This window comes from Denticeps clupeoides, chromosome 7 (assembly GCF_900700375.1).
Source record: "Denticeps clupeoides chromosome 7, fDenClu1.1, whole genome shotgun sequence".
NCBI lineage: Eukaryota > Metazoa > Chordata > Actinopteri > Clupeiformes > Denticipitidae > Denticeps > Denticeps clupeoides.
The window spans coordinates 17,365,686-17,393,266 of record NC_041713.1 but is presented as its reverse complement, the minus strand read 5'-3'; the positions used below and the strand labels follow the sequence as shown (position 1 = coordinate 17,393,266).

General features: G+C 47.0%; 1 protein-coding gene across 4 annotated transcripts in view; it reads left to right on the top strand.

The window, feature by feature from the left end:
* The window catches only part of adgrl1a (adhesion G protein-coupled receptor L1a), a 113,462-nt gene that overhangs the window by 74,516 nt on the left and 11,365 nt on the right, over window positions 1-27,581 (top strand). For 2 of the 4 annotated variants that reach the window (XM_028985090.1, XM_028985088.1), the window contains exons 5-22: window positions 2,865-2,879; window positions 10,413-10,620; window positions 11,269-11,533; window positions 11,797-12,124; window positions 12,485-12,778; window positions 14,258-14,361; window positions 14,537-14,722; window positions 15,511-15,549; window positions 16,429-16,609; window positions 16,831-16,953; window positions 17,528-17,733; window positions 18,551-18,724; window positions 19,551-19,760; window positions 19,899-20,119; window positions 23,126-23,192; window positions 23,302-23,393; window positions 23,832-24,000; window positions 24,386-24,541. In XM_028985090.1, coding sequence (XP_028840923.1) covers window positions 2,865-2,879; window positions 10,413-10,620; window positions 11,269-11,533; window positions 11,797-12,124; window positions 12,485-12,778; window positions 14,258-14,361; window positions 14,537-14,722; window positions 15,511-15,549; window positions 16,429-16,609; window positions 16,831-16,953; window positions 17,528-17,733; window positions 18,551-18,724; window positions 19,551-19,760; window positions 19,899-20,119; window positions 23,126-23,192; window positions 23,302-23,393; window positions 23,832-24,000; window positions 24,386-24,541 — 3,038 coding nt within the window. The remainder of the gene's footprint in view (window positions 1-2,864; window positions 2,880-10,412; window positions 10,621-11,268; window positions 11,534-11,796; window positions 12,125-12,484; window positions 12,779-14,257; window positions 14,362-14,536; window positions 14,723-15,510; window positions 15,550-16,428; window positions 16,610-16,830; window positions 16,954-17,527; window positions 17,734-18,550; window positions 18,725-19,550; window positions 19,761-19,898; window positions 20,120-23,125; window positions 23,193-23,301; window positions 23,394-23,831; window positions 24,001-24,385; window positions 24,542-27,581) is intronic. The other 2 variants (XM_028985091.1, XM_028985089.1) reach the window with 1 other exon arrangement.

The window sequence follows — 27,581 nt, the reverse complement described above, 5'->3', positions numbered from 1 at the left end:
CCCCACAAAGAAGCAAAGCAAACAACTACTGTCTCTCACATTGACACAATCATAGCGTCTTTTTGTTACAGGTCTGTCACCATCGTGGTGAGAAGTTATAATAATTCTATTGGTTTATAACTGAGGGCACATCAATAATAGGAAGTTCTCAATGAGAACAACGTAAGTGGTGTTATTAAACTGAGATTAAGTTCAAATTATCTGTATATATATATATATAGTGCCACAGGGCAGGCAGGACACAAAAAGGGGAAAAATGGGATTTAATAACGACACATGGCAGGAAAACAGAAACAGGTGGCAGGAACATATTCAGGAACATTTATAACATAATACAGGTGAATACAGTGAAATCAGCTAATTTTTGGGTCATGTTTGGATCATATCTCTCTCTCTCTCTCTCTCTCTATATATATATATATATATATATATATCTAGATTAATAAATTACATTTCTAATCTAGATGGATAATTTACCGCTAAATGTATGACTTTACTTTTGGTTAATGTATTTCAGTTTCAGCTAGCTAGCTGAACTAGCTAGAACTAGTTTATCAAGTCGGCAAAATGTATAACTCACCAGCATAGCCTAGTAATAACTTATCCGGTGTTGCTCCACTCGCCAGGAACAGTGTGAATCCAAGCTGTCGCAGATGATTGTGATTCGCTCAGCGCTCTCTGCCGGTGTGGTTAGCCGCTCGGCAGGTGTAATAACTCATGGTGGAGCAGTAGAACCACTGGTGATCATGTGATCTTGCTTTTAAGGGCCAGTTTACTGGTATACCTCCACAACATGTATATGATGTTTAGGAACAAATCAAAACTTTCTTTACTCATTTACAGCATTTGTCAGACGCCCTTATCCAGACCGACAATCAGTAGTTACAGGGACAGTCCCCCCTGGAGACACTCAGGTTTAAGTGTCTTGCTCAGGGACACAATGGTAGTAAGTGGGATTTGAACCTGGGTCTTCTGGTTCATAGGTGAGTGTGTTACCCACTAGGCTACTACCACGTTTGTACTCAGACTGTAATTATTATGTTTTGTTATTCAGTATTATATGAGGAAGGACCACTACATTGTTCTGTAGATTTCGTATCAGGATACCAGACTATGATAATCCTAATACAACAGAATGAATTGGAATGCTGCTAATAAAAAGAGTGTAAAAAATCATTTCTTTCACACTAATACATCCTCTCTCACATTCTCACATGCGCATAGTCGTTCATTCTTACTCCTTTTCTTTATTTCTAGAAGACATACATTGCGCAGCTTGAGACCAACAACCTGGTGATGCCACGGCTCGCATTTGGCTTCACTGACCTCCTTACCACCCTCCAAAACTCACAAAAAGTCACACAAACGCACAACCTACACCTCGCCTCACACACACACCCTCAGTGTTCCGTCCGGCACTGTTCTGCTGTATAACGTGGATGTGTTTAGTACTGAGCTTGAACCCTGTGCGTCTTCAGCCATTGGGAAGAGTTGGTCCATCATCACCCCCCCGTCAATTAAATCGAAATATGAAAAAGAGAAAAAATATCTACCCGGCCATCAGCCCAGAAAACCAGGCCCCCACCCTCCTCTGGAGAACCAAACCTCCCCTCCTCCTACCTCTGTCCCCGGGGAGGAGCTCCTGCTGCCTCTGCCATGTCACTTGCTTGACGTGTGACACGGCGGCTTCCTCGCGAGTCGGCGCGGAACAGCAGGCAGCGGGTGTCAGCGGCGCTCGCGTGTTATCACCCCGTCGACGGAGCCACGCCACGCGCCAATCACGCGGATTTAAACAACAGCTCCTGCGTGCGGGCTCGTAAAGCACAATGGAGGCTAAACGCTTCACGCTCACGTAAACAGACAAACAAACAGCCGGACTGGTAGGAGAAGTCAGGGGAGCGGAGTCTGGCTTCTCTCTCTCTTTCTCTCCGTCACACCTGCCGGATGTTTGTTCTCTCCCTCTCTCCCGAGGCGGTCTGCAGCAGATGCACCCGTCTCGGGGACGGGCCCTCATTGATTGGCTGCTCGATGGGCTGAGCGATACCCAGGGTTCCGCAGCGTGGAAGCGGCCACCTCGCCTGGATTCAGCGCCAGTGTAGACCCCGGGAGGGGAGGGGAGGGGGTGGCGGCCCCGAGCCGGACCTTTTATCTTGAAGCCGCACAGCCCCGAGGCCGGCCGTGACAAAAACAGGTCACGCCGGACAAAAATAAAATACTTTCTCCTCTCTCTCTCCGTTTCTCTTTATCACTCCATCACCCCATTCTCTTCCCATCTTCACAATGCTTCTTATCCCCACAGCTGGAGAAGGCCCATCTACTTTGTTTCTTCTTTCCTCGCCAGGCCCTGGAGATGCACCTTGGACGGAGAGGAAGAAGTGAAAGGAGGGAGGGATGGCCGGATGAGTGCGATAAGGGGAACGGAGGGATTTGTGTGGTGTGTGTGTGTGTGTGTGTGTGTGTGTGTGTGCGCGTGTGTGTGTATATAAATGTTTGGCGTGGGGTCTGTGGGTGTTAGTGTGTTAAGGTTAAATTTTTTTTTTAAAAAAGATTGGATGATAACCCAGGGCAGGCCATTTCCCTCCTCATGTTTCATTTTACTCATCCTTTCTCTAAAGAGCAAATCCATAACACAGACAGATGACTTGATTTACAAAAAAAGGCAAGAGAAAGGACAGCCTTTTATTTAATCTCAAGTTTCTCTTTCTTGCACCTGTTTTTTTGGTTATTTTGTTTCTTTTCTTTCTTTGTTTCTTTCTTTCATTCTCTTTCCTCTCCTTTTCCCTGTTTCTTAATATTTCTTACCTCTTTTTTTATCTCTTTCTGTCTTTTCTCCCGCTCTTTCTCTTTTTCCGATGCTTGAATAGAAGTGGATCAAAAAGGTAAAGACCACAAATGAACATAAAAACCACAGCTCGCCCCACCCTTTCCCTCCAACCCCGCCCCTTCCCACGTTTCCCCTCTTCCCCTCATCCCGCCCCCTTTCCTAACCCGGCTCCTTGTGTAGTGGTCATGTTCGATGTTTATATCCCTCCCTACTTATCTCTCTTCTCCCGTTTCTCTCGTCTTTCACTCTTTCTCTTTTATAACTGACAAATCTAAGGTCCTTCCTGATTCTCTCCTAGTGTCCATGACTCTGGTGGCACCAACACACTCTTGCAGTCGCACATTCTCTCTGTTTCTCTGTTTACTCACACGCACACACACAATCACATGCACTCTAATGTCCTCAATGTTCCATAAAAGCAGCTGTCCAATCAGAGGCATTAATTAAATAATTCTGACCGATCAACATGGACCAATCATCTGGCTCATCACTTAACTGAAGGACAAACACTCCATAACACGTACAAGTGCTGTCAGACATGGGCACTCTATGTGCAAAACACTTACACACATGCCAGTGTGCATACACACACACACACACACACACATGCATTTACACTTCCATGCATGCAAAACCACACACAGAAGTTTATATATCACTCATGCATTTACAATCACACCTAATCATAAACATTTATTTAACTATTCATGCTCATGCATGCAAAAATATACACCAAATGACTCTCTTGCTGAAACACACACCTGAATCAACACACCTAAATGCACATTTTTACAAATACAGTGTGTCCTGAGGCCACAGCCCTCCTGGTGAGTCACTGTTGATTGGCACACCAAACTCTCCTCTCTCCTAACAACACATATGCAATTGCCAAAAGAGTTCTTCCGCATCTCTATTGTTTCTCATTCATTCCTCCCCATTTTCAACCAGTCCTTCGAGATCCAAAGCGAATCCTCTCCATCTCCCCTCTCTCTCAGCCTCTCTTTCTCTCTTTGTCTTTCTCTGCTCCTGCTTCTTGCTCCCCTTCCGTCAGGACATTTTATTGTATTCTGTATTTGGAGTTGATGTAAGTGGTACCAGATAATACGTAACCTCTCAGAGTTCCTACTGGGTCATGTGACACACAGTATGTCCCTCACTTTGGCAGTTTCTCATATTTCCAGGTGCATCAGAATCCACTTTCCCTCTTTCCTTCTCTCTCTTTTGCACTAACAGACACTCACACACTCAGGCGTCTATGGCCATCCCTGCACTGGTCTTCATGGATCTCTATCCCTGCTCTCTAGGCTTTATCCATTTTTTTTTCTTGTGTACTTAATTCATTTGTTTGTTTCGTTTTGGCCTGGTTTTCTCCCTGCTGCATTCACCACGAGCAGCTGCAGGTTTTCTGAGCCTCACGACCTCACACTCTTCTATCACTCGCTCTATCACTCCCCTCTCTGGCGCCCTTGTTATCTTACATCACAGCTATTCACTGGCCTTTTCTATTCTTTTTTTTTTTTTTTGTCATTTTGTCTCTTTTTACCTTTTTACACATTCAGTCCTGCGTCTCATCTTGTTGTGTGAGAAGCAGTGAGAGCACCCTCTACACCCCCCACCAACCCCCTATCTCTTTGAGCCACTCCTCAGAGCCCATCAGCCAGCAGGCTGATTCAGCACGGCCGCTCAATCACGGTCCTTAGAAAGAACCCTGCTGGAGCTCCGGCCTATAAAACCAGCCTTAAGAGTGCCTCATCCAGTGCCTGTCTTAAAATACTGCTGTGAGAAAAAGTGTATGAATCCTTATCTGCACATTAGATAATATGAACATAATGTTACTGTTATTGTTATTGTTAATAATCACCATCATAATGCTATTGTTTTTGTTATTTAGTTTTTTGTTATGGGATGACTGAAACATTATTAAATTTAATGTAGAGTCATAGAAAAGGTTCACACATTTTCTCACAAAATGGCAATTTTTCAAGGTCTTGCCTTCTCCAGCACACACACACACACATACACACACATTTTTATACCTTTGTGAAAACATCACACAGATTTAAACCTTTTACTGCTGTAAATAAGCATTTTTCCTGTAGGGAGCCGGTATTTCCTGTTGTTATGAGGAAATTTGGTCCTCAGTAAGATATAAATACTAACACACGTGTGTGTGTTTTTCTGTTGTCCACCTCAGCCTGTCTCTGTCCACTCTTTTATGTCCAAACAGTATCTACAGCAGTGGATCTGGCTGCCTATCCGGCCGCTTGTGTTAATACATCTGTGCAGATGTATTCTCAGCACCTTCTTCATATATAAACCTCCCCCTGCCTGGTAGTGCAGTAGAAAACTCCCTTCCCCCTGAAAGTTGTGACCCCAAGCCCCACCCGACCTCATAGCGCCAGTACCTGGGCACACCAGCACCCTCTCTCCTCGCTCTCACACAGCTACTAATGAGTTCCGCTCATCTGCACTGCTGTTTTTTTTTTCTCTGTGTGTGTGTGTGTGTGTGTCACTGCTTTTTATTAATTGATTAACAAATTAATGGATCACTCATCGATTTAAGGAACTCATTGAGGCACAGCCTGTGGATGGCGGCGTGGTGCGTCTTTTTCTGCTGTTGCTCGCAGGAAACTGGGCTCTGAAAGTTGGCCGAATCTTAGAAGAGGGTCCTAGACTCTCTCTCTCTCTCTCTCTCTCTCTCTCCCCCTCTCACACACACACACACACACACACAAGCTGGTCATAGTTGTCAGCGGTTTTGTGCGTCTGTGTGAATTTATGTGTGATTGTTTGCTGCACTCACAAATTACACCTTGGCTCCTTATTAGGGATGATCTGCCACACACTGCAACACACACACGGGCTCACACACTCACACCACCGTGTGACGGCAGCAGCCATTCTGCCGGGCAGTCGGATAGACGGGAGCGGACGGCCCGAGGAGGAGGCGTCTCATTGTTAAAGCGAAAGAGTGGAGGCGCGGGCAGCTGGTGATGAATATAAATGAGCCCGAGTCTGATAGCCCCTTTCAGCGGACGCACACCGCTGCCGGGAGAACCGGCACAAGGGAGAGTTCTGTGCAGGAGGGGGAAAAAAGGGGCGAGAGGCGGAGCTGAGTCACAACACGCATTATATAGTCAGTATCAGAGGGCCAATACTGCACGTCCACATTCAAACATGACACAAAAGCATTTTTTTATATATTAATATTGCATCAGAATGACATTTTGGATTATTTATTGCAGGACTTGCTATGTATTGCTGAATCAATTGAATACAATAACATTTTTCACATTTTTACAAATTTAAATCACATGTATAATGTTCCTTGTAGCTTGGGCTTGAACTCTTCCCCTCGGTGGCTCTGTGGGATTGGCAGTGCTCTGCTCTCCAGCCCCTGACTGGCCACTATTATTGTTTTGACCTGGAGTTAATATGCTGTTAATTAAGAGTCAGCTCAAGACCATCAGAGGATGGCTGTGTGTGTACCTGTGTGACTTAGCCTGTGTGTGTGTGTGTGTGTGTGTGTGTGTTGTGGAACCATTGCTGCCATTTTATTGCCATAGCTTTATCCTTCCTATCTAAGTGCATCCGGACACACGGCAGGAGGCCCAACAGATTAACCCACTCCTATTCTCATTCCACAGGAAGTAACCTTTTTCCTCCCTTTATCCGCCTGTCTCTCCCTCCTGCTCACATTCACACACTCCACCACACACTCACAGCCCTTTTCACACACCCTTTTACTGCCGGCCTGTCTTGCTCTCGCTGTCTCTCATACACACACACACACACACACACACACACACAAATGCCTGCAATTAACTGTTCAAGCAGGATTAAGGGACTTCAAGCCATGCTACATTCTGCCCCCTGCTGGCCCCGTGGTGTACCTGCCAGTAACAGGTGCTAAATTCAATTAGAACAGTGTGAGCCCCGCGCTCTGGCTCCACCCCCTGCTGCGGCGTCTCTGCCGTGTCCCACACGTCCGCATCAACGCTCTTGAGCGCCTACCGATCCAGGCCTGGGCTCCATTCCTGCACCTGCTATTGTTTAATTCCCCCAGCAGATCCGAGTTGCACTTCATTCCATATCATTGTTATGGGGAATTAATTGCTTTTCTTATCTGTTCCTGGTTTGGCTTCATGTTTTGTTTTGTTTTGTTATTTTTCATTTGGATGCCAATTCATGCATCTGTTTAGTTTAGGCATGTGCTATAATCTCAATTGTTTTAAAAAAAGAAAAGTTAGAGGTCATTCAGCAGATTTTTCAGAATGTGTATGTATTGATACATACAATTATCACTTGTAATTAAAGATGACCGGAATTAGAAGTACACTGATTTCCATTAAGTTACAGAGTAGGAAATAGCTTTTTTTAATTGCACTCATAAATGCACAGAAATCATTTACATTTCAGTGTAAATTGGCCATACATTGAGGGCGGCTCAGTGCACAGCATGGAAGCCTGGTAAACAGGACAGGTGAACCACGCTGCTGTGTGGGCTGCTCTGTGAGCCACGCCGCTGTGTTATTAGAGCTCAGCCTCGTTGTGACTCTCGGCCACGGTAATGACACACCTCGCAGGGGTAATTTTCAGTGCCTCTTTGTTTGGACTGAGCTTTTACTGCTGGTTCCCACAGGCACTGAGGGCTGAGGTCAGGTGACCCATGGAGAAAGGGAGAGGGACAGAGAGAGAGAGGCACCAAAATGATAGATAGATAGATAGATAGATAGATAGATAGATAGATAGATAGATAGATAGATAGATAGATAGATAGATAGATAGATAGATAGATAGACCAGCTATGATACAGTTGGAGTCATACTTGGACCTTGTGCTTCAGAGATCTTCTTAAAATAGTGTACATGACCTTAAACCTTAAATCTTCTCACCCCTAAATGTGAAATTGGGTTTTTCGGGGTAATTTTTTTTTCTCAAGTACGAATATCAGCACCGGATTATGAAATGAGTGACAACATTAAAAAACTGGTGAGAACTTTCCTACAGGCCCCGGTGTAGCGTAATGATCACTAGGTGGGCCGGGGTGTCGAACAGGTTGAGAACCCCTACATTAGGCTGTGAAACTAATCTGGTGAAACAAAGAAAAGTGACAGCTGGTGCAAATGGTGCTTCTAAGTATGATGAACTGAATTCATTTAATATCCAGGTGATAAGGATAATGGTCTATAATACTGTACCTTCACTTCACAGCTACTGTAGCTGTTACTGTTAGCAATTATGTTATTATGTATACATATGCAGGGCGATCAGCGCTTAGCACAACTGTCCTAATGTTCAGCAGATCCACATATTCATTGACTTTTCATGGACCTCTGAATGTCTGATGTGATATCCGACACCAAATTGTTAGTAGCAGGTCCCGTAAGTCCTGTATGTTGTGAAGGGGTGCTTCCCTGGATCAGCACATCCCACAGATGCTCGATTGGACTGAGAATTTGGAGGCAAAGTCAGCACCTGGAACTCACTGTTTTGTTCTTGAACCATTTTTTGCAGTGTGGCATTGCACATTATCCTGCTGAAATAGGATACTGCCATCAGGGAATACGAAGTGGTGTACGTGGTCAGCAGCAATGTTCAGGCAGGGGTTACGTGTCAAAGTTTCCCAAAATTACACCCAAAGCCCAAAGTATCAGACTGCATCCACCTGCTTCACTTCTTCACATAGTTTCTGCCACATCATGCAAAAGAAGACATGAATCATCATACCAGGAAATGGGCTTCCATTGCTCCATGCAAACATGGCCAATTGTAGACACTTTTGGTTGGTCTCACAGATGCGTTCTGACACTCTTCTGTAAGAACCGCCATGACTTTTGTTCAGCAATTTGTGCTACAGCAGCTCTTCTACAATATTCGATCAGACTGTGCCCTCCATATGCATCCTTCAGTCTTGGCAACCTATGACCCTGTCATTGGTTTCCATGGACCACTTTTGGTTGGTCCTTACAACTGCAAACCAGGAACATTTCAGAACCTCTGCAGTTTTGGAGATGCTGTGACCAACAATTTGGTCCTTATAGAAGTCGCTCCTTGTCATTTACTAGTTTTTCTGCTTCCAACACAAATGACAAAACATTCACAAATATATCTCACTTAAACACCCCCTTCCTGCCATTATCCTGTTATCTCCTGTGCTTAAAATGATATGGCTGATATATGTAATGTGTGTGTGTGTGTGTGTGTGTGTGTGTGACATCTGACCCTGTTCAGTTGGTAGTTTAGAATAGATTCTCCAAGCTCACCAGCATGGCCTCTGTTCTCCAGCCGCCTGTGTTGGTTTAAAACACGGAACCCCTTTCAGCGTTAATACCCCAGCTCCTCATCCCTGCCACGGGAGAATGAGCTGGATACTACCAACCTGACAGTCCAGCTGCAGGGGGCACGCCTCCCTCGCACCCCGGGGGGTTCGGCTAATGCTGTTAAGAGAGCAGCTCTCGCTTTCCTTTACCCCCCTGTGTGTGGGCGAGGAGCAGCTGCCACACTGCATGCTGGGATCATCTGCGCGTTGGTGTGACACAGGCCTGGCACAGGCATGAAAAGAGGCATTACCTGTGCTTCCTAGTAGTCCCCACCTCACACACCCCACCTTGTGATGTGGGGAAGCCCAGGAAGTGCCTGCCTGCTTATTTTCCCCACCGGGTCTACTCTGAAATGTCCGGGGTCTCCGGTGATGTCACGCTGCTGATGAAGCTTCACACTCACACCCATCCCTCCCCTCGCTATCGCTACTGCTGAGGTCCCAGGGCAGTTTCTGTCAGCTGGTGAGAATCTGCGTCAGCCAGCTAATTTACTCAGCTCCCCGGTGAGCAGACTCCTTAAAAGATGACAATCTGTGTGTGTGTGTGTGTGTGTGTGTGTGTCAGCAAGAGAGAGAGAAGTATTCTAACATTCAATAGTTATGTTTGTCTTAATTCTACACATACAGCTCATAAAAAAAAAAATCGAAACAGGAAGTTGAGCACAACGTCCCCCTGGCCCTGACAGGCATTATGGCTGATGTAGATCCTTCCAAAACACTCCGCCATTCCCGCTACTGGGATGCCGACGTTCAGCATCTAGCAGGAGAAGAGGGCCAACTTTAAATAGATACTACTGAAGCTGAAGTAGGCCGGATAAAATTAGAGGCCGTATCAGAGCAACAGCAGCCCCGACCGCGCCATCCATCATCTGCAACTGCTTACAGTCCACCCTGCAGATAATTAACAAATGAGCATATATATTCTCTCCGTTTTAAATGTGACCATTTATCTCATCCACCCCCCACCCCCCCTTTCTCTCTCTCTCCTGTTTTCCCTTCTTTTTTAACCCCGCCCTTTAAATTCCCATTCCTGACCCGCTACGTCAACCTCTCCCCTCCATCCCCACTGCATCTTTCTATCCCCCACTGTTTGTTCACCTGTCTCTCGTCCCCTTTTAAAACACTCCTGTTAACTTATCCCTTTTTTCCTTTTGCTCTTTCTACCTTCCCCTCTCACCACCCCACCCTTCTGTCTCGGCTCTATCCCGATCTCTTGCTTTCTTTTTCCTGTCCTTTCCTCTCTTTTCCTCCCCTTTCCTCCTCCAGTCTTTGTCTGTCCTGGGACTCTGTTACGGGTCCAGGCGGCCAGCTCCATCCAGGAGGCGGAGCATCAGTCAGGGGCGTGGTGTAAGGACCCGCTGCAGTCGGGCGATAGGCTGTATGTCATGCCGTGGACGCCCTACCGCACAGACATGTTGTACGAGTATGCGTCGTGGGACGACTTTCAGCAAAACAGAGCCACCACCACATACAAGTACGCCAGTCCTCTGCCTCTCTTCAGTCGTCACCAGAATCTAGCTAAACTTGATAAGCAACTAATTGGTTTGAATTAATTATTATTACCCAGCTTGCATTTGTTTAACATTTCCAGCTACGAAAGATACATTTAAAAGAACATGACTGAGCTGACATAACTACCCAGCAGACTAAGTTATGAATGACTTATTACGTAAAATGGCCACTAGTATAACTAAAGTGTCACAAAAAAAAAAAAAATTGCACTATACTTCCCAGTTTAAACATGTCATTTGTGGTCTTCTGGTTCATAGGCAAATGTGTTACCCACTAGGCTACAACCACAAGATTTTATTTCACCCACATTATGGTCTCCAAGTGCTGTGACTGTAAACAACATTACAGAAGGCCAAATAACAAATGAACTGGACTGACCTCCAATAGTCTCAATATATCAATAAAACAACATTCTGATCATTAACTGAGATACTGAATAAGATACAAGACAGACAATATGTCTGCCTTGCAGAAGTGCTGCATATGCAGACAGATGAATAGATGTTGAGTCTTCGCTGAAGCATGCTGTTAAGCGATGAATTAAAAAAATCAATAAAAAAAAAAGAACCATCACATATGTCCCTTTAAGTTTAGTCATTTCCATTTACAGGTTGCCAAATCGTGTGGACGGAACAGGGTTTGTGGTGTACGACGGTGCAGTGTTCTACAATAAGGAGCGTACGCGGAACATCGTCAAATACGACCTCCGCACACGCATCAAGAGCGGCGAGGCCATCATCGCTAATGCAAACTACCACGACACCTCGCCCTACCGCTGGGGTGGCAAGTCCGACATCGATCTGGCCGTGGACGAGAACGGTCTGTGGGTCATCTACGCCACGGAAGCCAACAATGGCCGACTGGTGGTTAGCCAGGTTTGTACTGGAGCCTGCGAGCAGCTAATCGGTTTCTCCTCACGTCCTTTTTATATCCAGCTCCGCAGTTGGTTACATCAGGTGATAGTCTATTCCCATCAAACAGGTTCTTTGAGATGTTCCTATGACGCTCTCCAATTATATCTGACTAGATGTCAGCAGTTATCATAAATGGTCGGTAATAATGGATTATGCTGATATAAAGGGATTACCAGGATAAAGTCATATTTTTATTCTTCGCTTTTCAATCCTCCTGATCCCAGGTGAACCCATACACCCTGCGTTTCGAGGGCACCTGGGAGACGACCTTCGACAAGCGCCTGGCTTCGAACGCCTTCATGGCGTGCGGCGTGCTGTACGCGGTGCGTTCCGTGTACCAGGACGACGACAGCGAGGCCGGCGGCGATCTGCTGCTCTACGCCTACAACACCAACCGCGCCCGAGAGGAGCCCGTACACATTCCCTTCCCCAACCCTTACCAGTACATCTCCTCTGTGGACTACAACCCTCGGGACAACCAGCTGTACGTGTGGAACAATTACAACGTGCTGCGGTACCCGCTGGAGTTCGGACCCCCAGACCCCACCACTGGTGAGCGAGAAAACAAGGGGGGAGATGACGAGAGACCCTCTCCTGGGGCCCCTGGTGTCCGAGAGTGCTTATTAATTGTCGTCGTCTCTACACTTTAATTGCAGTCAGGTACTAATGTTCAGGGATCGGGGTGAAATATCTGATCGATGCATCTGCTCCTGCTCTCTTTCTCGCTTTCTGAACCAGTTCATTTTTATCCTTTTCTCTAGAGGGAAATGGAGATTCAAAGAGCATAATGTTCATACTGTGCGATGTGTGAAAGTCCTCAGACAAACTTTTTAATTGGACTAAAGTGTAAAGCACTTTATTTTATTGTTCCTATTTTTACTTTCCCTCTTTTCCACTCTGTGGAACTCTCAGGCATTTTAGCCACCACTGAGATGACCAGTACAACTCCAGCGAGGCTGTTCACCTCCAGCTCCAGCCCCTCCACCACCAGACCACTTCCCCCAACCTCCCACCCAATTGGGGCCATCAACAAGGCGCCTGATCTGCGGCCCATCACCGCCACCGTCCCTGTCACCCGTCGGCCCCCCCGCCTGCCGCAGGGCCCTGAACTGCAGGTTTGTGAAGCCACGGTGGCGCGAGGGGTGCAGTGGCCATCCACCCAGAGAGGGGAGACCGTGGACAGACCCTGTCCTAAAGGGTCCCTGGGTGAGTCTATGGCATTTATATATATATATATATATACACACACACACACACACACACACACACACACACACACACACACACACACATACATACATACATACATATACATACATATATGTACACACACAAACACACACACACACGTGTATATAGTTAACACTACAATACATGCACAGCCGGATCATCATTATTTTCTTTAGTTACTAAGTTGGTGCATCCAGGGCAGTGGTGGACTAGCGGTTAAGGAAGCGGCCCCGTAATCAGAAGGTTGCCGGATCGAATCCAGATCCACCAAGGTGCCACTGAGCAAAGCACCGTCCCCACACACTGCTCTCCGGGCGCCTGTCATGGCTGCTCACTGCTCACCAAGGGTGATGGGTTGAAAACAGAGGACACATTTCACTGTGTGCACCGTGTGCTATGCTGCTGTGTATCACAATGACAATCACTTCACTTCTAAGTGTTATGTTGTCTAATAGAGTTCTTGCATTTAATCGCTAATAATATATCAGCATTTTGGGTTTGGTAGTGGGTGTGGTCCCAAGGTTTCGACAGCAGAGATTGCATTTGCGATGTTATGCTAGAGATTTGATGGGGGATGGGCAGCCTCTTCTCAGGCTAGGAAGAAACAAACAACCACAGATTTTGAGCCGCCGCTCAAAAATCGTTACACCCCCCCAGCGTATTCTCGCGGGACCCACACATCCACACATCCAGTCCTCCCAAATTACAGACTAATCTCTACACCAGAGGGAGAGGGGTGGCCCGGCGATGGTGGAGAAGAATGAAAGCACACCTTCCCCATCACCTGCTCCCTTCCCCAAAACACACCTCGCCGTTAAACGCTTCTCTTTAGTTCGGGAAGAAAGTCCCTTTTTTTTTCCTGTCCCCGCCGTCAGCCGCCCCCTCAGAGAACAACGCGACTCTGTCTCGTCTTGTCTCGTCTCTCTGCCGCCGAGATGACAGCGGTGCTAAATTAGCAGCTGGCTTAATTGGTGCGTCCTGGCAGAGCTTTCAATCTGGATCTGCAGTGGGCAGGAGAGGGAGAGGCACGGAGCGGCCGCCACGCCGAAGCTCTGATCTGCCGTCTCTCTCTCTCTCTCTCTACTTTCTCACACACACACATTCCTCCTTTGTCCTCTTCTTCCTCTCGGCTCTGCTGTTGTTGTGTGGAGCTGTTTGTAGCCGGGCTCTGGGAAGACCCCCTCGCTGTTTGATCCCAGCGTGTCTGTCCTCTCTCTGAACCCGGCTAACTAAAGAGAAAAACTTGGCTGGGAACGAGGGATGAAGGAGCGCTCCCCTCCGATGAGACACACGCTGCTGTCTGTTGGACACACCTTTGTTGTGTGGGTGAGACAGAGAGGCTGTGTCTCCATGCACCATGTACCAACATCATGCGGAGCCTTGAGTCATTTGAAACCAACGGTCCATTTACGTGTGTGTGTGTGTGTGTCAACGTTCTTTCCTCATCCTCTCCAGGAATTGCCTCCTACCAGTGCCTGCTCTCTCCGGTGGTGTGGAACCCACGAGGACCCGACCTCAGCAACTGCACCTCTCCTTGGGTGAACCAGGTGGCTCAGAAGGTAGGATATGCCCCCTCCCCATCCCAAATCCATCCTCCCAGATCCACATTAGGGCCGTGACTAATCACCAGGACTAACCGTTCCAGCTTCCTGCCACAGTCTCCTTTCTGTTACCTAAGCCTGATTCAGACGTGGAGAGTAAGGCCTGTGTGTGTGTGTGTGTGTGTGTGTGTAGATTAAGAGCGGGGAGAATGCAGCCAATATAGCTACAGAACTGGTGAACCACACAGGCGGCCGGATCCATGCCGGTGACGTCAGCTCCACCGTCAGACTCATCGAGCAGCTGCTGGACATACTAGACGCCCAGCTGCAGGCCCTCCGTCCAGGAAACAAGGAGTCGGCCGCACGCAACTACGGAAAAGTACACACACATACACAGCGATAATACATTCACAAAAATACACACAGCCGGACACAGACACATTCACACTGCAAATAAACACACAGCCATGCACACACAGTTTCACACAAACAAACACACCCTCGCACTGTATGTACATTCTGAAACCTGCACACATACTGTCACGGCCTTTTGGCATGGCGAGGCAGGGGATCGGAAACGATGAAAGACAAGATTCGCACGGCGTCACGAAACAGGGGTTTAATTTGTGATGAGCAGGACAGGGGAGACATCCGGTAACTGGTGAACATGTGACATGTAACATAACAAAGACCCGACGGCCAACAGACACAAACAGGGCAGCTTTATCCTTCAGACGCTGGTCAACACGATTAGGAAACGTTACACGGGACTAAGGAGTAACCCCTTCCGGACCGGAAACACAGACAAATACACAAAGACATACACAATGGCTACAAACAGAGAAACACATATTGCTGAACCCTATGTAAATGTAGGAATTATGATGATGTTTGGTCTTCAGTAAGACACACAGCTACATAGAGACAAACACACAGAAATATGCACAGCCATATTTGGGCATGCACACACATGAGAGCATGCATACACAGCTACATACCCACAAAATGTACACCAAACACACACCTAAACCTCCCTCCTCTCTAAATTCACCTGCTGCCTCACTTCTCTTCGACATATAAGTGTTCAAATTGTCCTCTCTGTCACACACATCATCAATTAGATGACACATTCCTTTTTGTTCACCTCTGTAAATTTCTCTCTGGCAGCTGCAGAAGCGGGAGCGCACGTGCCGAGCGTATATTCAGGTAGCGTCCTCATCCTCTGCTTTGAGTTACGGTGGTAATAATCGCTCGGATAATTCCGCCTGTATTACAGTATGCGGTGAAATGGGATGTGCAATGTTTGTCAAACAACATTTGCCAAAGAGGCCGTGATCCATATTAGAATTCCAGGGGCTAGTTGTTCTTCCCCAGAATATTACTGATGGTTGGACTGTTCATTACGCATTAAAAATAAATAAATACATTTCCTGTTCTGTCATAAGTGCAACAAACTGAACAGTTAAAGTACAACAGATAAAATCCTGAAATAATAGCACTGCTGTAGTAATTTGATGCTCTGAAATGGGCAGTTCAGAAAAAGACAGGCAATATTATAGGTTGATTTATATGACATTGATGTGCATGCATTTTGTATGAAGCCACATAGTTGCTGTGCTCTGACGCAGAACAGTTGCAGTGGCAACAATCTAGCATCCCAACACACCTTTTTAAGATTATAGGATCTCAAAGATCAAACAGGGAGACCATAGCAAGGCTTCTGTGGCATCAGTAGTCCATGTTGCAGAACGTTGTGTTTTAGTATCTTTTGTTCTTTTGGCTGCTTTCAGCTCACCTCTGCTAAATTAAAAGCGCTGCAGATTTATAATGCTTCAGCAGGATGTCTTCATCCTTGCTCGCATTTTCAGCTCATTTTTGGCCATCATGTAAGTGAGTCCTTAAGATGAAGAAGCAGTTGTGGTTAGATGGAGGATAGATGGATCTTATATGACAGGTGATAAACACTCAGTGCATATGCTCTTTTATCATGGTTAGAGTAGTGAAAGCTGGTTGATTTATTTATTTTTTTGTCTTGCCCTGCTGGGTTTGTGTTAATGTCTCTCTCTCTCTCTCTCTCTCTACCAGGCGGTGGTGCGGACCGTGGATAACCTGCTGCGGCCGGAGGCTGTGGAGTCGTGGCGGGACATGAACAGGACAGAGCAGGCCCACACGGCGACCATGCTGCTGGATGTGATGGAGAAAGGTGCCTTCCTGCTGGCCAGTAACATGTATGGCAACCGCTTCAACGACCACGGCAACAACATCGGTGAGAACTGGGACCCTTGTGTGTTTTTCTGTGTTGCTGTTTGAATGACTGTAGTGTGTTTTCACACTGTCTGTGTGTGTTTATATCTGTGTGTGCGTTTTTGTTCATATAGGTGTGTGATGAATTATCATGTCTGTGCTTGTGTGTATTGGAATGTATGTGTGTGTGTGTTTATGTTTCTTACTGTATGTACACTTCACGTGTCCTTCACGCGTCCTCAGACCTGGAAGTGCACCTCCTGAACACGGAGATGGAGCTGCAGGATCTCTCCTTCCCCGAGAACCAGCCGAGCGACGGCAGCATCCAGCTCTCCACCTCTACAGTCAAGCAGTACAGTCGCAATGGTCAGCCCCGCCCACCTCTGCCCTCACCCCCAGATTGCTACTGGTCAGCCGCAATATGAGAGGCCATTTGTGGTCTCCACACCTAATTTCCTAGGGGGCTTAACTGAGTTTCTGTCAACTTTACGTAGTTACGGCTTTGTAATAATGGCCTAATCTGATTAACAGAAGCGTTGAGACAATTTATTTCCTGGTGGCTTCCTAACGGCTCTCTTAATAGAATAGCTGGGGAGGCGTGTAGATTGCTATCATTTCCAAGCCGGCTGAGCGGACTCAGCACTCTTTCTCTCCCTGCACCGCCTGCCTCCCCATCCTCTGCTGTTTCCCCGCCATCTTATCCAATTCTCTCATCTCTCCCACTTCTCTTATTCCCATTCTACCCACTCTCTCCCCCCTTCTGCCTCCCCGACTTCTCAGTTCGGTTCGGCAGCACAAGCGCAAGATTAGAATGATTGAAACAAACGCACATGAAATATTCATATGAAGTAATAAGGAATTTGTGCCTGCGTGTGAGATGAATGTTCTGTTGCCGTTTCTATTAAACCTCCGTTTTTTTACCATCGCCCTCTCTCTACAGGCCAGGTAAAGGTGGTCTTTGTTCTGTATAAAAACCTGGGCTCCTTCTTGTCCACCGAGAACACCACTGTGAAAATGGAGGTTGAGCCTGGACCGGAGGGGCGGGGCCTGGCAGTCAACACGCATGTCATCGCCGCATCCATCAATAAGGAGTCCAGCCGTGTTTTTCTGACGGAGCCTGTGGTCTTCACCCTCAAACACCTACAGGTATTACAAAACAGGAATAGCTGCAAATCATATCATTTCAGATAATAATGTTAATAAAGAGGCTGGATTGTTCAGATTGTTGTATATTTTGAATATACTAATTCATATTTCAGATGGACTAGTATATTTAATATTTCACCTTAATATTCCACATAGATTTGGGAGACATATTTTGGCTGTAGATTGTTATTAATATGTGGGATGTTGCCGGAAGGCAGAAAATTGTGTGCATATTCACAATTTCTGTGAATTTTGCAACAGATAGGAAGCGTTAGATATTATGATGAAACTACTGTAAATGTGTTATTGTCTAATTTGGCCTCACTGGTCACTTTTGATAAACACTTGTAACGTTCTGAATATAACATATACCTCAAACATGTACCGTCAAATTGAATACAAAATGACAGCTTATGCCAGTGGTTCTCAAATGTTTAAAAAAAAAAACAGTAGTGTGGGCTTATTGAACTATTTGACACAGGAGGAAATTAAATTCCCAATATGAATTTCCAATAATAAATTATTATTCTCAATTATTAAATGTATTATTCCCAATTATTAATTATCCTCTGTCAATTCTACAGTCAAGCACACAGCAAATGGGGTTATTAAGAATAATAAATACACTCCATTTAAACTCAAAGCAGCCATGTTGGGTCTCGGCTAACAGAGCACTTCCCAGGATAATCGGCGCAGGGCATGGACCCACCCACCATTCCTATATTTAACATGTATATTGTATACCTTATTGTTATTTGTTTGAAACATATTTGTCATGATTCACTGTGCTGGCGACCCAAAATTATTGTGTTTGTAGCTGGAGAACCATTTCAGCCCCAACTGCACGTTTTGGAACTACTCAGAGCGCTCCATGACGGGCCAGTGGTCCTCGCAGGGCTGCAGGCTGCTGGACACCAACGACACCCACACCACCTGCTCCTGCAGTCACCTCACCAACTTCGCTGTGCTCATGGTTCAACATGAGGCTGACGTAAGTATCTCACACATACGTTCGCATGCATGTACACTGCCATACCTGCAGATTCATACGTACCAACATGCATATGTGCACACACACACATACACACACCGATGATCTATGGCACATTTTCAAACTTCACTTTGCATGGGCCATTGCTCATTTTCTTGCTGTGCGCCCAAGTCCTCAAACTAACGAATGATTTTGCATGTTTTGCGCTGGTAGGAGTGGCGTTGCTATTTTAGGGCAGCAAAATGACATTGTGCTTTTGATCAACAAAAACAGCGTCTAAAGTCAGTGGCACATCATCTGAGAATATTTAGAAACACGCAGGTGCACAGTGCTCATGTGGGACATAAGCACCAAGACACTGCAGGTGCATTCGGCAGTGGAAGGAATTCTAAAAGCTTGGGCCCGACTATGGATGATTTTTTGATGTTGTGCATTTTATCAAAGATACTGGTTCTATTTTATCTGCTAAATTTCCTCTGAATAATTAAGAAAATTGCAAAATGTATAAAAAAATATAAATATCTTTGTGCTACACGCTAAGTGTCAGATTGACAAAACACACAAACATACATGCACGGTTGAGGACCTGCAACATATGCAACATTTCACACATGTAACTACCTTTGTAATAAAACTACCTTCCGATACCTAGCCTAACCTCAGTAAACCAAGTATCCTTCAGCTGTATTTCTTAAGCAAATCAAATAACACAGCATATTAAACTTGACATTCACTGGATTTTCAAATATCAACACACCTCTTAGACTCACTATAGATGTATAGCATAATCTCCACATTCCTTTGCGTTTTCTCTCTATTCCTGCAGCACCCAGACCGGATGCGCGAGCTGATCCTGTTTGTTATCACCTGGGTGGGAATTGTCATATCGCTGGTGTGTTTGGCAATTTGCATCTCCACCTTTTGCTTCCTGCGAGGTCTGCAGACAGACCGCAACACAATCCACAAGAATCTCTGCATCAACCTCTTCATCGCTGAGCTCCTCTTCCTCATCGGCATTGACAAGACACAGTACCATGTAATAACCCGCACATTATTGCTCTTATTTAATGAATATCATTTATGTAGCTCCACGGAAACAGAGGCCTGGCCCTCGGGTTCTAGCGTAATTTTAATTAACTTTGTTCTTATTCTCTAATCTCTTTTCATCTTTCAGATCGCCTGCCCCATCTTCGCTGCACTGCTCCACTTCTTCTTCCTGGCTGCGTTCTGCTGGATGTGCCTGGAGGGCGTGCAGCTCTACCTAATGCTGGTGGAGGTCTTCGAGAGCGAGTACTCGCGGAAAAAGTACTACTACCTGAGCGGCTACTGCTTCCCCGCACTGGTTGTGGGCATCTCAGCCGCCATAGACTACCGCAGCTATGGGACCAAGAAAGCGTACGTGTGAAGCAGTCCATTTTCACCCGTTCCACTGCACTCCGACCACACATATTAAACGCGGCCCCTGACCCACAGATTATTCGTTTTTTGAGAGCACTTAATCATTTTGTAGAGTGATGTTCTCTAATGGGATTTCAGTCATGTGAGGCTTGGAGGGGTTTGTGTGTCGCTGTAGCTTATGAGAGCAACCAGCAATGCACAGACTTGTGTGCACAAATGGGCTTAATTGCACAGTGTGTCTTCTGTGTGGGCGTGTGATCATGTACTGCATGTGCTGTGTGCTGGGTTTGAATTGCACTCTCCCAGCAGCAACCATCACAAATCAAATCTGTCGAGCAAGCAAAAAAAATTACGTTTTCATGTGAAACCAAGGCATTGACAGTGTTGCTACGACTACTGGCCACTTTTTCTACAGCGCACCTCTAACTGCCTAGCTAAAAAAAAGTAGTAGGATGTTTTATTTGCAAGAAATTTCAGTATGGACATTAACAGTTCATCGTGGGCTTGAATGTCTAACTACGGCTTTCAATAATTTTCAATATATTTAGTAATTAATGGATGAAACATTAACATTAAGCTTTTGGAATGGCCTTCCCAAAGCCTTGACCTCAACCCTATTAAAAATATGGGGATTATGCTTAAAAGCTGTATTCTTACCAGGAAACCAACCAATTTTAATAAACTCTACCAATTCTGCCAAGACGAGTGGTTTAAATTTCGAGCCAGAAATATGCCAGAAGCATTCCAAAAGAATCTGGCAAGGTGCAGCTTACTAAGGGACATGAATATAGTTGAGCTTTCATGCATAATTGAAACTTGATTTTAATTTCATTTTCTTTCATTCCTGAAAAGGAAAAATTATAATGACATTCATGATGTACAGTACAGGCCAAATGTTTGGACGCACCTTCTCATTCAATGTGTTTTCTTTATTTTCATGACCATTTACATTGGTAGATTCTCCCTGAAGGCATCAAAACTATGAATGAACACATGTGGAGTTATGTACTTAACAAAAAGTGGAGACCTGGACTCCACAGTCACCGGACCTGAACCCAATCGAGATGGTTTGGGGTGAGCTGGACAGAATGTAGGCAAAGGGGCCAACAAGTGCTAAACACCTCTGGGAACTCCTTCAAGACTGTTGGAAAAGCATTTCAGGTGACGACCTCTTGAAGCTCATCGAGAGAACTCCAAGAGTGTAAAGTAGTAATCAGAGCAAAGGGCGGCTATTTTAAAGAAACTAGAATATAAAACATGTTTTAAGTTATTTCACCTTTTTTTGTTAAGTACACAACTCCACATGTGTTCATTCATAGTTTTGATGCCTTCAGTGAGAATCTACCAATGTAAATGGTCATAAAAATAAAGAAAACGCTTTGAATGAGATGGTGTGTCCAAACTTTTGGCCTGTACTGTATAAACTTCTGATCATTGCTAATACCACAAATCAGCTAAGTAGTAAAGGCTTGGTGGCAGAATGTCCATCTTCTTGCTTTTGTACCTTCTTGTTGATGACATAATCCATTCATAGATGTCTTTTTGTTTAACCAACTTGCCAGTTTGATATAGGGCCACGACATTGTGGTTATGGATGAATTTAAAAAGGAACCAAGGCAGGGATGTCAAACTATGCAGAACAGATTACTCTAATAATGTGGATAACACAGTAACCACAGCAGACAAGTGACACAGACTGGAGACACAGCAGAGCTTATAAGGAATAGGGGAATAACAGGGAACATTTGACTGCAATCAGACAAACAAGACATGGATACGTTGCCTCCTGGAGGACCAGGATCATCCTGGTGTTACATATGTCAAGCTTTTTGGTGCACATTGACCAAAGCCTCAACTGGGTTCATTTTTTATTTAATTGTTTTTTTTTAAATGGTCATGCTGATGATGTGTATTGATTGTCAGTCTGATTGAAACTAGACTGGTTGACATTTAATCTCAGGCCACAGAGACGTTTATGTCAGTAATTCATATGCTATACAAATAAATTAGATTTATAGTATAGTATAGTAACCACTGAAGCATATTTATTATGTATTTTTAATTAAACATAGTAATAGATTTCATAATGATTGCATATGTTCAACAGATTGAAAAACATTTCAATATGATATGAATGATTTGTTTAAAATTAAATTGATTTCTATTGTAATTTTGTTTTTTATTTTTAACTATCTCCTGGCAAACCCTCTGAGTCCTCCATATGTCCATATTTATTCATATCTCCATTTCTATTTCAGATCTTGCCCTCAGCCAATTGTCACTAAGGTCTCTGACCATACAAATAAATATATAAGGCTTGCATGCAGAAATACACTGTTTGAAAAATATACATTGATGACTATTTATTTTACATTGTTATATAATTTCCTGCTGAATCACACCAAGGACACCATTTTCTCACATTAATAGTTATAGATAATGAGGGAACTGTCATTTATATAACTGTTTAGAGTTACTAGACTCCTATATGTGTGTATGTGAGTGTGAAAGAGTATGATAGTGTGGACAATTATTGTGTGTGTTATACTGCCCACATCTCACGTAAGCGGACACTTTTAATAAAACCTATTTAAACCAAAATAGGAGCATTTAGAATTTTAAAAGCTATTTGCGGCATGAGCATTTGTAATTGATCTCAGAAGTTCACATAATGTGCATAAATTGTGAATGTGGTAGTGGCCTAGTGGGTAACATACTCGCCTATGAACCAGAAGACCCAGGTTCAAATCCCACTTACTACCATTGTGTCCCTGAGCAAGACACTTAACCCTGAGTGTCTCCAGGGGGGGACTGTCCCTGTAACTACTGATTGTAAGTTGCTCTGGATAAGGGCGTCTGATAAATGCTGTAAAAATGAATATACTGTGTGTGTGTGTGTGTGTGTGTGTGTGTGTGTGTGTCTATGAGAAAGACAAAATAAATAAATAAAAATACTTAAGTATGGATAATTAGTGTGTGTATATGTGTGGTATTGATCTGCAGGTGCTGGCTGCGCGTTGATAACTACTTCATCTGGAGCTTCATTGGTCCAGTGTCCTTCATCATCATGGTACTGCTGCTCTCTCTTTAATTACCTGCCTATCACTTCTGCATGATCTCTGCCCTGATGTGTTTATTTTAGGCTCTGTGTGAACTTTGTCCCTTTGTCACCCCCCCAGCTGAACCTGCTGTTCCTCATGATCACACTGCACAAGATGGTCCGGAACTCCTCGGCCCTGAAACCTGACTCCAGTCGCCTTGACAACATCAAGTGAGTGGCAGCCAGATTCTCAGCTCTGACAGGAGTGGGCGGGGCTGAATATGAACAGCTGATCTGATTTGCTGGGTGGTTGGAACGCCCAGTTTTCATTGGCTTGTTGTCTTGCTTGCCATGCTTCTGTCCTGTCTGTTTCATAATGAACATCTGATTCTCTTTGTATCAGGCTACATACACTCAGAACCTACATTCACTTTTACTTCACGATTCTAGGTAGAAATTGTTCCATCTCCCAGAACCTATAGCTATTAATGACTTTGATGACAAACACAAATAGAACATGGTAACGTCTTTGCTGCAGAGTCCAGACATAAAGGTGTAAATACATCGTTGTGTAGTTGTGTCTATTGAAGTGCTCTCACGGTTTATTTGAGGATGAATGCAGTGTGTGTATGTATTTTATCGCTGATGGGCTCCTGACTCCCTCCCCAGGTCATGGGCTCTGGGCGCCATAACTCTACTCTTCCTATTGGGACTGACCTGGGCCTTCGGCCTGCTCTTCATCAATGAGAACACCGTCATCATGGCCTACCTTTTCACCACCTTCAACGCCTTCCAGGGCATGTTTATCTTCATCTTCCACTGCGCCCTGCAGAAAAAGGTGTGTGTGTGAAAAGACAGAATCAGAGAAAGAGATCTGAAGCACTGCAGTGCCGTGTCAGTAGGCGTGGCATATTTAGGCACATGGAAGAATTTTCCTGGATCTCCTGAGCAGGGGTGCGCTTGTAAATAAGTAAATATTTAGATGTGTGTGACTTATAAATATCTGATGTTGTGTTATTTATCTCTCGACCCCATAAGGAGCGGTACTGATATTAGCAGTGAGTGTATACGTGTACCGTGTTATTAAGTGGTCTATGACTGTGGGTGAAGGAAGAGTGGAGCGCAGCACATGAAACCCCGCAGCTCATGTACCCCACTGTTTGCACTCTATGGGTAAACATTGTGTGTGTGTGTGTGTGTGTGTGTGTGTGTGTGTGTTTTAGGTTCACAAAGAGTACAGCAAGTGCCTGCGTCACTCGTACTGCTGCAGCCGCACCTCCACCGCCAGCTCCCACAGTTCGCTGAAGAACTCCGCCCTCCGCGCCAACAATCGCTACTACACAGGCAGCCAGGCACGACACGCAGCCGCTCACACAAATGTGAGCGACCGGACGCACACACACGCATACACACACACACACAAACACTGTCATGAGAGTCCCAGAGCAAGGACAGCGTAACCACTATTGTTCTTTACCCGGTACAATATTAATAGTTTATTAAAATTCAAATGTTATACACATAGCCTGATTAAAATGGGTTTTTTTCATTATTTGAAGTAATTTGCATTTGCTGTTGACAGCTATAGTTGTGAGAAATTGAGATGTTTTTTCAGGCTGAACTGTATGCAATGGGACCAGAGTACCATCATTCATAAGACACATTCATAAGCTTCATCAAAACTAAAAAACTTGCAGCTCAATCAAACATTCCCACGAGCACAGAGGGCCTATTGCATTTTGCTTAATTTGTCTGAGCATATATACAGTTCTAAAACGGGCGAATGCAAATGAACAGAAAACATCTTTTTAAGCAGTTCTCTCTGCAGCATACTGTCAGCATGTGCAGGCCTCAACTCACTTTCGGTACTTCCAGGTACTTGGTTTTCCTCTGCAGACTGTCACGTCTACGGACTTACGGGGGAAGGAAGCGCAGAGGTCTGACATGCTGGGAACGGGGTTTTATTAACAATAAACAAAGAAATACAAATAAAGACTGGCGCGGTGGCCGAAAACGAATTTAACTTAAATAAAGAACATAAACTAACCCGTAGGCGTGTGGCGATTGCCAGAACTCAAAAACACATGAAACTAAACCAGGTCAAGTTCGTGCAGAGAGTCCACGAAAATGCCAGCGACCCCGAACGGGCAGAAACTTCCGGCATTTATGGGGCGTCAGGATTGAGTTCCGGTGTGGAGCCCAGCTGCAGGCAATCCTGACAGAGCCCCCCCTCCAAGGGCTACGTCCTCGGAGCCCCAACAGTACCATCAGTGGAGGCGGCGGGGCGGACGGCGGCAACCACAGGGCTCCTGCCCTGCTGTATCCTCCCCTTGGAGGACCCGGTCCCTCGGGCTGGCTCCCCGGCGTGGTCAGGCGTGGCGGCCCCGGTCCCTCGGGCTGGCTCCCCGGCGTGGTCAGGCGTGGCGGCCCCGGTCCCTCGGGCTGGCTCCCCGGCGGGGTCAGGCGTGGCGGCCCCGGTCCCTCGGGCTGGCTCCCCGGCGGGGTCAGGCGTGGCGGCCCCGGTCCCTCGGGCTGGCTCCCCGGCGGGGTCAGGCGTGGCGGCCCCGGTCCCCTCGGGCTGGCTCCCCGGCGGGGTCAGGCGTGGCGGCCCCGGTCCCTCGGGCTGGCTCCCCGGCGGGGTCAGGCGTGGCGGCCCCGGTCCCTCGGGCTGGCTCCCCGGCGGGGTCAGGCGTGGCGGCCCCGGTCCCTCGGGCTGGCTCCCCGGCGGGGTCAGGCGTGGCGGCCCCGGTGCCTCGGCCTGGCTCCCCGGCGTGGTCCCGCGTGGCGGCCCCGGACCCTCGGCCTGGCTCCCCGGCGTGGTCCCGCGTGGCGGCCCCGGACCCTCGGCCTGGCTCCCCGGCGTGGTCCCGCGTGGCGGCCCCGGACCCTCGGCCTGGCTCCCCGGCGTGGTCCCGCGTGGCGGCCCCGGACTCCCGTACCTGCACACAATAATCAGGGCCGATCCATCTGGGTACATGTGGGCCCTGTCTCCACACGTCCCCTCTGACACTTCTTGTGTCACCCCCTGCACCGCGCAGGGAGATTGTCCCAGAGCCTCCGGCGACTGTTCCAGGCACCCCAGGCTGGTGCCTTCTGGGACTATGCAGCCCCTCTCGCTGCACGGCCCTGGTGCCAAGGGGGGGGCATTGCCAGACCATCCGGCTAGCCCCTTCTGCGTCCGTTGGGACAAGCAGGCCCTCTTCCTGCCTGTCCCAGCTGGGTCCTCATGCCTACCCGGGGGCTCTATGGCGCTCCACCCCTCTGGAGGCAGACGCAGGCCCATGCCTGGCCCGCCCTCCTCACTGGCTACCGGAGGACCCAGCTCCATCGCTTCCCCACCTCCCCTCCCCTCAGGAGGAGTCCCCAACCCGAACTGCACCCCCCCAAAAAATTCTTTGGGGGAGCACCCCCCCCGGCTGGACTTAGGGGTACCTTGGGGCTTGTCCACCTCGCCTTGGACCAGCACATTCGGGTCAGGAACCTCCTCCCTGGGGTTCGGCTCCGCGGCTGGGTCGCCATCTGGTGGACACAAAGAGGGGAAGTGGGGGCGACATACGGACACATATGTCACACAGACACACACAGACAGAGACAGACAGAAGAGAGGGTCGTCTGGCTCCCTCTCTGGGCTCTCCAGGACCTCCTCAGGGGGCACAGCCAGGATCTCGGGAGGTGCGACCTTCTCGTCGCCCGCCAGTGCTTGGTCTTCTTGCCCCGGATCCTGACTGGCGCTGGACGTGGTGGAGGGGCAGAGTTCGATCCCTGGCTCAGGCTCTGGCCGATCAAACTCCGCCCTCAGTCTCTGCTGGAAGTCCCGAAAACTGCTGTCTGTCTCTCCCTGTTGCCAGAGGGCTGCGCTCCAGCCCCATGCTGACCCAAGCAGACACGAGAGGATGGTGGTGGTCTTATCAGTGTCTGCTGCCCCACTGAAGGGTCCCGGGACAATTGGGCTGTCCCACATGGGGCTGGGCACGTTGCTGGAGATGGTGGTAGGTGTGTGGTGTGGAGGGGGGTGGACGTCTTCTCCAGCAGGTGTGGACGCTGGTGCTGCGCTGCCTTTTCGCTGGGGAACGTCCGGGCAGAGGGAAGGCGGGTCGGCGACTGGAGCAGGAATGGAGGATTCCCTGCGAGGCAGTCCCGGCAGCGCAGTTGCTGGCTGGCGACCTCCCGTCGCCCTCTTCCACCAGCTTTCCTCACACTGCTGGGAGGGACGTGGGTTTCCACGGACCTCGTGACGATCCTGGTCGTCGTCCGTGTCAACCTCGTACCCCCGGAAGTCACATGGGTCATCACGGACGCCGCGATGATCTCGGACGCGCACGCTGGGCGGAGCCATCCCGGCACCGACCGCCCACCGAAAATCCACGTCATCATCGCTTTCGTCATCCGTGTCCTCCCACCGGTGACTCCGAGGGTCGT